This window comes from Lactuca sativa, chromosome 1 (assembly GCF_002870075.4).
Source record: "Lactuca sativa cultivar Salinas chromosome 1, Lsat_Salinas_v11, whole genome shotgun sequence".
NCBI classification, from domain to species: Eukaryota; Viridiplantae; Streptophyta; class Magnoliopsida; order Asterales; family Asteraceae; genus Lactuca; species Lactuca sativa.
This window is the reverse complement of record NC_056623.2, coordinates 237,732,101-237,743,702: the sequence shown is the minus strand read 5'-3', so window position 1 is coordinate 237,743,702 and position 11,602 is coordinate 237,732,101. Positions and strand designations below refer to the sequence as shown.

Genomic DNA, 11,602 nt, shown 5'->3' with positions numbered 1-11,602 from the left:
GTCTGCAATAAGAAGATTGTTTGTTTTTAACGTCTGCAGCTGTTGAAATAAATTAATTTTTCAAACTTAATTTCATGTCATAAAGATTAAAAATGCATTTTCTGCAAAAAGAGATAGAAAAAAAACAGATGGTCTTTTTTTTTGTTAAAATGAGGTCTGAAGACCTTTGAAGACAGTGACCCATGTCTGCGTCAGGAAGACCTCATGCAGATGTTTTTTGGTCTGTGCACTTCCAAAAAACAAACAATCTGCGAGAGCATATGTCTGCGCGGCACAAACAAAAATGGTTACACAACTCCTCATAAAAAAAAAAAAAAAACAAACAAACAACCCCTTTAGTTGCATAAATTTAGTCGATAAAGACTTGTATTTTGGTATATGTATCATGTATGAATACATGAAAATTAGGTCGGGCTATAAATAACAAATTGCATTTTCATACACCTATCGGCAGAAACTTTGTTTGAGCCCTCGAAGAATCTCGAAAATACACACAAAAATGACGTTACATTTTCGATTCCACCGTTGATATAACGCTTAAAATCCGTCATTAGAAGCATAAACATCGCAACCGGAATCTTTTCCAGTTCAAAGATCTCAGATTTATTGTTAGCAATGGCGAAAACTCGACCAGGCAAGAGAGACTTGGAATTCTACACCATCAGAGGCACCAATAAAGTAGTCCGAGGTAATACATACAAACATACAACGCGCGAAAGCATTTACTTGCTGAAATAGATTTCCTTTTCAGATTTTGAAATTGTCCTTCAGATTTTGTTTTAGGAACAAATGTTTGAGACTAATTGAATCATGAGATACCGATGTACTTTCAAACCCTAGTGTAGTAGTTGATTTGAATACCCTATGTTTATGTGAGACTTTATAATGTAAAATTTGTGTGTGGTTTGCATGTTCCCATCTGTAGTTGCTAGGGTAATGTAAGTAGGGCACTGGAATTACCAGATATGCGTGGTTTTGATTTTTTTTTTTTCTCTTCAAAATAGTCTTGAAAAGAGCCAGATTTATTTTTTGAGTTTTTCTTTCCAAAAGAGCGCACATGTGGCCCCACATCTAGCTGGTGTAGGACACCAACAAGAACTTCAAATGATTAGATTACAGTATGGTCTTTTTCTTTTCTTTTGGTTTGAGACTTTGAGTGTGTAAAATTCAGTTACAACTCTTTAGAAGCTGAAGTAGATCATTTATGCATATACACACACATTGTAGCTATATTAAACCATACATATCCACAAATTTGTGACTAGAGTTGCAAGCTTTGGGTACTTGAGCTGGAACTGAATAGAAACACTTGTTTGTTTTATGAGTTTCTAGGGTAAAGAAAAAGGAAATGTAATAATAATATTTTATGCCCTAGTACAAAACAAAGCTTTATGTAAGGGGTTGTGATTCTAGTTTATTGTTTTTTGATGATAAAGCTGGAGATTCTGTGTTGATGAGATCTTCTGAGAATGAGAAGAACCCGTATGTAGCTCGTGTGGAGAACATAGAAGCGGATGTCAAAGGAAACGTGAAGGTTAAAGTTCGATGGTATTATCGTCCAGAGGAATCAATGGGAGGGAGAAGACAATTTCATGGGATAAAAGAGTTGTTTTTATCCGACCACTTTGATATCCAAAGTGCTCATACAATTGAAGACAAATGTATTGTCCATTCCTTCAAGAATTACACCAAGCTTGAGGATGTGGGACCCGAGGACTACTTTTGTAGATTTGAGTACAAGGCTGCCACCGGAGGGTTCACGCCTGACCGTGTTGCAGTGTAAGTTTTGAACAGGTTGTACTGTGTTTGATGTGTATTGGACTGGAACTGAGACTGATGCCATTAGGTATTTTTTTGTCCATCCCAAAGACGAAAATGCCATCCTCATCTACATCATTGAAAATAGCCGTAGAAAGTTATTAATAGAAAAAAAGTCATGGAAAATGTATTTCAAGCTTTTAAGGGGACAATACACGAAGAGCATATTACTTTTATCATTTTATGGAATTTGTCATGTAACAATTTATGGTAGTGATTACACCATTATACTTTTTGACCATTTAAGAAAAACAATTTTCCATGTTATTCGGGAAAAACACAGAAAAGCGCAACGTACTTTTACCATGTTATCGATTTAGCCACCGAACTATTATTGTAATAAATTAATAATCATAAGAAAATGATACTTTCATGATAAAAAGGTGAAAGTATGTTGTGCTTTTCTGCTATTTCTGCCTTTTTTAAAACCTCCTAACTAGGAAAAAGAAATATAAAGCAGTCAAAAGTTAAATGGTAGAAGTACAAGGCATTTTTTTGTGTTAACCGAAAACTAGTTATTAACCTTAAGTTATTCCTAAGTTGATAGATGAGACTTCACTATGACAAAAAATGAGTTCCAAAAATTGCAATTTTTTATTTGATATCTCATCTGTGCAAAAGACGTACATGCCCTCCCCACCTTCATTATCAAAATTAGCCCTAGAAAGTTTGTCCAGTCCAATCCAGCTCATTCAATCTTGTCCCGTGTAACAAATGCATGGAGCCTCACCTTTTTTTTTTTTTTTAATTGATTAAATCATTTTTCCAATTTGAAGTTTCAAATTACTATTTTATGATTTTGTTTTGAAGGTATTGCAAATGTGAAATGCCATATAATCCTGATGACTTAATGGTGCAATGTGAAGCTTGCAAAGACTGGTATGTATGTCATATACAACCAAAAATCACGACTTCACAATTGCTTTGTCTTCTGTTTCTTCCATATTCTTGTTACAATATATATATATATATATATATATATATATATATATATATATATATATATATATATATATATATATATATATATTCTTTCATTTCTTTGATGGAAACAAGTATTTCAAGCATTAACATCAACTATTTTGAGTAGTAATTAAAGTAACTATTATACCATTTTATTGTGTGTTATTATGTTTGAAATTGTAGGTATCATCCAACTTGTTTGAATATGACTACTGAGCAGGCAAAGCAATTAGATAGCTTTACATGTTCTGATTGCTCATCTGAAGATGTCAAGAGACCTCCAAATAGAAATTCTTCATCATCTCTGGTCAATGGCAAGGTCAAACCACTCTCCCCTCAAAAATATTTAATCCATTTAAATATTGTTTCTTTTTTACTTTATTCAGAAAATAGCAATGTTCTTTAATTGATTTGCTCATTATAGCATCCTACTTTTATCTAAATATATCCGGTTATATATATATATATATATATATATATATATATATATATATATATATATATATATATATATATATAATGTAAAGTACGTTGCTATTTCTCAATTATTTTTTTAAACACCATTTATTCAAAAAGCATGGATTGGGTGATGATCATTTTTCATGCGTCTGATTTGGTTTTCTTGGATTTTTAATTTTGCAGGGTGAACACAAGCGACAAAAGAGGTGATTTCAGTTGGTGTGGTTGAAGAGAGAGGGTTGTACCATGTGTTATGTGTGTTGTACAGTGCAGAAAAAAAAACTAACTCAAGAGTCTTTTGGTTGGAAAACAGTTAGTGATGAGAAAATTGTAGGTTGAACTTTAAATTGTATTTCCGGATTTCTCCTTTCAAATTTGGTTGTTTTCTAGGCATGTGTGTTCCTTTCAAGGTTTTTTTTTTTTTTTTTTTTTTTTCCTACATGAAATGTTTTTTTGATAAATCATATTTAAAAATCACAGACACACTTGGAGAAATGGTAGGAAAACAATAAGCAAGGACAATTTTGTAAAAAGTTATATAACTAAAACCGGAACCCAAGTCATTCTTTTTGTATTTTAAGTAAATAAAAACATACGTTTGTAACAAAAAATTACACCTTATCGGACAAAGAAAAAATTACAAATGTTATTTTAGGTTTAATTCTAGTTCAATATGTGTTGTAAAAGCTTAGCTTTTGTACTTTGTGCCATAGAGATTCATAGTTGTACTACCCCATTCATGTATACTTGTACCTCAAGATACAACCAAAACCAAACATGCAGACAAAACAGCACATAACAAACGCAAACAATGATACAATAATAAACCATCATGACCATATATATGCATAAAGTGGTTATACTATGTGTTACAAAATTTGTACCCCGTTGTACTTGAAGCAACTAGCTTTTGATGTATATGAATTGTATCTATACAAATATTATAGACATCACATTTAGAAATGAGGTTTATATGTTAATATAACATGTCGTGATCAGGGGTTTTGTATATGAATCCTGAGTCCCCATTAGATCGTTTGTTGGCCATGCTTGCCCTTTGCATCAAACGAACTAATGCTTGCACAACTTCAGACATGGGAGGCCGAAACTCTGGTTCGGGCTGCACACCAAAAAAATAGCAATTTCACTTTTATGTTTTCAAATTACAACATTAGCCTTTAAAAAAAACGTAACATGTATAAACGTGTGTGTGTGTAGAATGATTTGATTTGAAGAAGTTTACCTGAACACAAAGGGCAATGACGTCAGCAAACCTAGACAAAGACTTGGCAGGATACATGCCATTGAGTGAAGGATCAACCATTTTAGCCAATAAGTCTATATCATGAAGTTGAGGGGTCGCCCATCTCACAAGTGATTGCTCAGATCTCACTCTTGAGCTACACATTTATTTTTTTTTTTAAAAAAATTATTGCAATTTAAAAAATGGCTGAGAATATTTTTTAATTGGTTGAGAGTTTGTTTGTTTACCTGTCGAGTGGCTTTCGACCAGTCAAAAGCTCCAACATCACGACTCCAAAGCTATAAACATCACTTTTTGTAGTATAAATACCCGACAATGCAAATTCAGGGGCACTATAACCAAATGAACCCACTGTCTGTGTTGTTGATGTCTGTACAAAAGTCCTTCTTATTAGGATATTCTACTTTCATTTTTTTCTTCTTATTAGGACATTATACTTTGAAAACTCTATCTAATTAGTAATTATAACTTGCTACTTTTTAAAAGCAATAATTTCAAAGTAAAATGAAAATACATTGATTGCTATATGTAATTGTTAACTAAATATTTATTTTTGTAATATCTTAAGAAATGACCAAATTTTAATTGTACAAACTAAACCCTTGAACTTTCTAATTTTGTCCCAATCAGCCAACTTTTTGACTCCTTTGACCGGTCACTATGCAGATTGGGACGCCATGTCAGCATCTAAGCGGTCAAAGTTTGGCCGAGTGACTTGATTGTGACAGAATTAGAAAGTGAGTGGCATGGCTTAATAAGTTTGGCATAGTTAGTTTGCTATTTTATGACATTAACCCTTCTTTTATAACTAAAAGTAGAAAACAGAAACGTGTGGTGTGGGGTCCACCAATTTACCTCCCGCTGTGTGTTTGGTGTAAGAGCGGCTAAACCACAGTCTGATAAATGAGGGTTGAGCTCTTCATCGAGTAAAATGTTTGATGACTTGAAGTTTTTATGTACAACACATGGCATGCAAACTTCATGCAAATACCTATCAGACATACCAACCATTTAGAAGGTGGAAACAGAGATATCTTTAATTTTTTAGACAAAATTACATTTTTGTTCCTAACTTTATAGTCATTTTTTGGATTTGGTCCAAAAATAAATATGTTTTGCTTTTTTGGTCCCTATGGTGCCATTTCTTAACCTTTTTGGTCCTTGAGCCGTCTAAATTAACATCCCAACTGTTAATATAAGTAAATGAACATTATACTGTGTCTCTTTCATAGGGACCCAAATCGAATTCCTTTTTGGACCAAATCCAACAGAAATGACCATAACACACAGGGACGAAATTGTCATTTACTCGTTAGGGACATACTCTAGGGCTCGAGCTGTGCCAAGTGCTACTTTAACACGTGCATTCCATGTGAGGGATTTGTTGTGCTCATCACCAAAATGCAACAAATCATGCAAACTCCCATTTGCAATGTATTCATAAACCAAAAGGCGTTGCCCATGCTCTACACAATATCCTTCTAACAGAACTATGTTTGGATGCCTTAGTCGTGACATATTTGAAACATTTGCTACAAAATTATCTTCATCTTGTAGTGATAATGCTGAATTATCTATCTTCTTGATGACCATTATCTATGAGACAATTAAATTTACCAACAAAAAAAAAAAGAATTATGTTATAGACATAAAAAAAGAAGCTCAAGAAAGATCTGAAACACCAGAATAAATAAATAAATAAATAAATATACCTTCCCTCTGGGGAACTCTGCTTTGTAAACACGACCCAAAGAGCCTTCACCAATTATGTTTTCTTGACTGAAACTGTTGGTTGCTGTTTGTAAAGCTGCAACTGTGTATGAGATTGATGTTATAGGAGACTCAACACTCTTTGTAGTTGTAGACCCATAATTTTGTATCTCAAACATGTTTTCTTCTGTTGGTTTTACCCACTGCTCTTGCATTTCTGTATTAACTGCAAACAAACAGTGAACGCGTTTTACTCCATGAATGTTTTTCAAATATTCCTCTTTCGGAGGAGGGTATTCATGTCTTTTTGCAGGTCTGGACAGGCTTTCTAGTTTCTACAACTATTTTCAATCATGAGGATCAGGAGGGTATTTATGTCTTTTCCACTATTTTCAATGATGAGGATGGGGAGGATATTTATGTCTTTTCCACAAACGAAAGAGATCCATATCGAGTTTCTCTCCCACCTTTTTGGGTAGGACAAAAAATTGCAATTTTTGTCGCATTGACACATGTTGTAGTTGTATCATGTCGTTTCATGCATAAAAAAACAAGGCTTAAAGAAGATGGTAAGAATATTTCTCACCACTGAGTGGATGGCTTTCTGAAGAAGTTTTATGACCCTTTTCCGTTTTTACCCCTTTTCGAAGGCAGAAGACGAGTAAAAGAAGCCCTAAAAAGAGCAAGAGCGCAGAACACAAACTTATGCCTAAAATAGCTCCAATCCTCAGCTTTTTCTGATTACTAGTTCTTGATAATTGACCATTAGAGCCTGTAGGCACACTTGGAAGAGAATGGCTTCTATTGTTATTGATTATAAGGGGTGAAGGTGGGGTGGATGGAGGTGGAAGAGGAGTGGGAGCATTCTCAAATGAATTTCCATCATATCTGTTTCATTTCAACAAAAAGATAAATCTCATAATAACAAAAATAAAAAAATGGGGTAAGGGGACAAGTTATTACACGTATGAAGTTTAATAGCTTACATGAAAGTAGGTATGGAGAGAAGCTCCTTTGGTATCCATCCAGTGAAATTGTTGTTTGCTATATTTCTGTTAAGGAGAAAACATATAAAAGATAATTGGAACAAATTGAGAACACAACAAAACAATATGAGAGTTTGTGAAACTTACATATTTGTCAAAGGGAGACTAGAAAGGGAACTTAAAGAACCAGTTAATTGATTGTTCTGTGCATGACTGAAATTTTTTTTAAAAGTATCATTAGAATTTTTTGGACATATTAAGCCAATAATTAAGCAATGGGTAGTGATAAATATAGGCTCACAATGTAGAAATGTTCGACAATGAACTGATGGAATTCGGTAGATCTCCAGTGAAGTTGTTATGTGAAAGATCCCTGCATTTACACGTAAATGTATCAGATCTAGTCATAAAGAATAGTGTATTATTGGGTAGATTTTTCAAATTATATAAGAGGCCTTAATAAGAAAAAAAGTGAAATGAAAACACTGTAATACAAAGATATGAAAGTAAGATGCTATAAGACATAAATATATGAAAGTATGTTTCTATTTCTTGCATTTAGCCCATAAATATAGATGCATATATAAAATGTAGTCTGTTTGTAAGTATTGCAGTTTGAACTTACAAAGTTGCAAGGCTAGTGAGATTATAAAAAATATTGCCAATATTCTGAGAGAGCATATTGCTACTAAGATTCCTGAAACCAAGATTAATTGGATTAAACATTGTGGAAAATAACATTAGATCATGTATATGTGTGTTATGGTGCTCACATGTAATTCAGATTAAACATCACAGCAATGGAATAAGGAAGACTTCCACTTATATTGTTGTTTGCAAAATTCCTGTATTGGCATAAAATTAATGAATATTTTTAATAAAAACTGGTAAATATTGAAAATAAAAAAGGATCCGAAAAATGATTAAATATTACAGGCTGGTAAGATTTGGTGGTAACTGGTATGGAAGTGTGTCATGAATGTTGTTCCCACTTAAATCCCTTCAAAAAAACACCCAAAATGAAACTTAAATTAGCAACATATAGGCTCTTTTTGTTACACAAGACAAGACATCACATGACAGAACAGACTGTACTGTGTTTATCCCATCAAAAAAGTTGGGACAAGGGCGCACTCTTGATCTATTGTCTGTGTAAAAGACAAGAATGCCCTCCTCATCTGTATCATAGAATATAGCCCTAGAAAGATTGGCAAGTATGGTGAATTTAAAGATGTGTTCTCACAATGTTTTGAGTGACATGAAGCTTGATAACAAGTATCCCAATGTACCATCAAGTCCTAACCCAGGAAGTTCACTGTGTCAAGGCAACAATGATGAATCTTATTAGTTGAATGAGTGTTAAAGAAATAGCAATGCACTTCCATTTATTTCATTTCTTTCTATTGCAACATTGTACTTTCTAATTTCTTTTTTCTTATTAGGACATTATACTTTGAAAAATATATATTTTTTAAAATTTAAATTATAATGATGTGATGGAAAGAAAGGAAAGTAGCATGCTATGATTTAAAAAAAAAAAAAAAAAAACATAAATGAAAGTACATTGCTATTTCTTGCATCTGATGCATCTGAGCCTTTCAAAATAACTCTATTGTGGAAAAAAATTAACTCACATGGAAACAACAGATGTACCCTGACAGGTAACCCCTCTCCATGACTCTCCACATGGATCACCAGCATTATTTTTCCAGTTAGTTAGCTGGGCAGAATTGTTTAAAGATGAGTACAAAACCCCAAGTGCTTGAACTGCAACCACACAACTTTTTTTACATGAAAAGATTCTAAATGAAAGAAATTACTCTCTTTTTCATGGAGATGATTTCAATAGTGATGAAGTTAGTCGTAAACTTGGTTTTAATCCGATTTAGCTTGGATACCAGGTTTTGATGAAAACGAACCATTATATCATAAAAACATTGAATCGATCATCAATGGCTTGGCTATACATCCGCATAGGCCCAAGGTTCCATATGAATCACAAACAAACACACGCAAACTCTGTAAAACACATTTTATTTACCCAAAACCCTCAAGTTCGAGTTTGAACGAATCAAAAGTTCAAAACCCAATTGAAGCATCAAAACTCGTTGTGAAAAACAGAATTTTAATGCAAACTAACCACAATTCGAATTAAAACAACTCAAAAGTACCAAATCAGTCGAGATCAAACCAAAAAAAGAACAACAAAATGAAAATGAAACTAGTGTTAGTAGTGCAAATACCATCAGTTGGATCAGTAATGGCTTCAACACAGCTCAAGAACATGAAGATCACCGAAACGAACTTCAACATCAAAACGCGTTGGAAGCTGATTTTAGCCATTTTTGAACTGTACTGATCAAAGCATGCAATAACAGAGCCGTTGAAGCGAAGAGAAAGATGCAGGTTTTGCCATTGTTATGACCACTGGCATATTAATGGCATTGTGAGAAAGAAACGGAAGAGAGATTTTGGAATAATGGCGAAAGAGAGAGAGAGAGAGAGAGAAGCGTTAGCAGCAGGCAGTTGAATTAATATGAAGAGAGGGAGAAGTGTCGGCGAACAAAAATGGGAACTAATAAATATTGCGATTTGTTTGTTATATTTGGAGGCAATGTTAGATCCGATTTTATAGCCGGGTATCTATCACGTGTAAACGGGTCGGATCATAAAAGTGTGTTTATTTAAATTTGATTTATCAAACTTTATTAAATTCAAGTTTTAATCATCATCATCATACATTAATAAAATAGAGAGTCAATTGAGTTTGATATGATATAGCTGTCGGCTCGACTTGGACAACGAACCAAAATAGGTAAATTTGTGTATGTCGGATCGGGTTGGGTTAAAACTCTTAAATAGTGTAATAAATATGACTATAAAAACGATATTACTTAGAGTCATAATTTATTTTAATAATAAAATTATTATAAATGTCACGAGCATTAAAAAAAATATATTTTATACTATTTCGGGTACATGTGATTCCTTTCATATTTAGTGAATTTTTATTTATGTATTTAAACCTTATCCATGTTGAACTGTTCATAAGTAATTTTTCAAAATTGCTACATTTAATTAATATGTTTGGATTGAGTTTCAAGTTAAACTTTATATTATCATATACAATTTTAATAGAAAATTATAAGTTTAAAACAACCCTTTGAGATCAAGTTTGAATCTTGGTCGAGTTGAGTTAGAACATACATAGAAAATTTAATCATTTAAATATCATATGGATTTAACATGTACCCGGGTTACCAACATATCTTTTATCACAAAATGATCATCTACATCACTTAGGACTATAAACGAACCAAACGAATACGAACGAGAGTTTGTTCATGTTCGTTCGTTTAAATTAGCTGAACAAATGAATGAACACGAACATATAAACGAACGAGTTTTATTGTTTATGTTCGTTCGTTTAACAAATTATATTGTTCATATTCATTCATTTATGTTCGTAAACATGTTAAACGAACATATACGAACGAACATGACCGAACAAATATAAACAAATATGATTGAACATATATAAACATATAATAATGCAACGTAATCAAACCAAATTAAACATAGATGAACATGAGAGGAACTTATATGAATGAACATAAATGAACGTTCACAAACATATCTAAGTGTACGGGACCGCAGTTCATGTTCGTTCGTTTAACTAAACAAACAAGAATTTGTGTTCATTTTTGTTCATTTATTAAATAAACAAATATAAACGAACATTCCACCGAACGAAACATTTTAATAACAAAAACCTTGTGAATATAATATATTTCTCTAATATGTAGCTTCCTCTCATGAGTATTTGTATATTTTCGCTAATTTTTCATGTATAAACGTTTGCTACCTAAAACCGTCTTCGTGAGGATATCACATTCGTTCATTGAAAAATTCGTAGATTCTTTTCATGTTAATTTATAATGGGTGCAAGAAAGAATGAGCCAATAGGTCGGGAAAGGAGTAAAGAAAATAAGCTTGTGCCATTGTTGCGGTTTTTTGATCTTGCCCAAAAAAAACAACATTCATTTCATGTTAATTAATAAAAGGGATAACGGAAATGAAGTAAAACGTTTTAAAAAATGGTTTTCTATAAATAGAGGCCGAGACATGTAAGTTTTCTGATGCCAAAAGCTTGGCCACAATGGGTTCCATTCCTATGGAGAGGCCGGAAAGAACCGAGTATCTGACGATATTCGCGAAGCCAAGGGCGAGTGAACCTCTAGCAAAAGAAAACTCAGAGGTGGCCAAGGAAAAGCATGAAGATCAAGGAACGTGAATATAGTAACATACTTGTGTGGTCTTGATCTTCTGGATTGTTACAGTTGTTATTGTTCATGTACTTCCCCATTAATATGAATGTACATATATAGTTTATAAGAAGTCC

General features: G+C 33.0%; 2 protein-coding genes across 3 annotated transcripts; one reads left to right on the top strand and one right to left on the bottom strand.

Moving 5' to 3' along the window:
* Positions 1 to 428: 428 nt before the first annotated feature.
* Positions 429 to 3,633, top strand: LOC111897396 (chromatin remodeling protein EBS). The gene is made up of 5 exons (XM_052764906.1): positions 429 to 688; positions 1,437 to 1,779; positions 2,629 to 2,697; positions 2,965 to 3,100; positions 3,424 to 3,633. The coding sequence occupies exons 1-5, from the start codon at positions 616 to 618 to the stop codon at positions 3,448 to 3,450; spliced, it is 648 nt and encodes a 215-aa protein (XP_052620866.1). The 5' UTR covers positions 429 to 615; the 3' UTR covers positions 3,451 to 3,633.
* Positions 3,634 to 4,052: 419 nt separating this feature from the next.
* On the bottom strand, positions 4,053 to 9,780 carry LOC111897395 (protein STRUBBELIG-RECEPTOR FAMILY 8). Of its 2 annotated transcripts, none has more exons than XM_023893351.3 (16): positions 9,444 to 9,780; positions 8,835 to 8,967; positions 8,444 to 8,515; positions 8,135 to 8,200; positions 7,974 to 8,045; positions 7,826 to 7,897; positions 7,502 to 7,573; positions 7,348 to 7,413; positions 7,201 to 7,266; positions 6,801 to 7,102; positions 6,217 to 6,440; positions 5,829 to 6,100; positions 5,360 to 5,495; positions 4,732 to 4,874; positions 4,484 to 4,640; positions 4,053 to 4,360 (listed from the first exon to the last, which is right to left on the bottom strand). In XM_023893351.3, exons 1-16 carry the CDS (start codon positions 9,541 to 9,543, stop codon positions 4,217 to 4,219), a joined length of 2,097 nt encoding a protein of 698 aa, XP_023749119.1. In that variant the 5' UTR covers positions 9,544 to 9,780; the 3' UTR covers positions 4,053 to 4,216. The 2 variants fall into 2 exon arrangements, with proteins under 2 accessions (XP_023749119.1, XP_023749120.1); XM_023893352.3 differs by having other exon boundaries at positions 8,835 to 8,920.
* Positions 9,781 to 11,602: the final 1,822 nt, after the last annotated feature.

What these genes read in the sequence shown, in the direction of transcription:
- LOC111897395 (XM_023893351.3), bottom strand. Translation starts at nt 9,543, where the DNA reads ATGGCTAAAATCAGCTTCCAACGCGTTTTGATGTTGAAGTTCGTTTCG. An exon ending in GGTCGAAAGCCACTCGACAG is followed by an intron (nt 4,641 to 4,731) that starts GTAAACAAACAA and finishes ATAAATGTGTAG; the next exon opens with CTCAAGAGTGAGATCTGAGC. An exon ending in TCATTGCCCTTTGTGTTCAG is followed by an intron (nt 4,361 to 4,483) that starts GTAAACTTCTTC and finishes TTTGGTGTGCAG; the next exon opens with CCCGAACCAGAGTTTCGGCC.
- LOC111897396 (XM_052764906.1), top strand. Translation starts at nt 616, where the DNA reads ATGGCGAAAACTCGACCAGGCAAGAGAGACTTGGAATTCTACACCATC. An exon ending in ACGCCTGACCGTGTTGCAGT is followed by an intron (nt 1,780 to 2,628) that starts GTAAGTTTTGAA and finishes TTTGTTTTGAAG; the next exon opens with GTATTGCAAATGTGAAATGC. An exon ending in CATCTCTGGTCAATGGCAAG is followed by an intron (nt 3,101 to 3,423) that starts GTCAAACCACTC and finishes TTAATTTTGCAG; the next exon opens with GGTGAACACAAGCGACAAAA.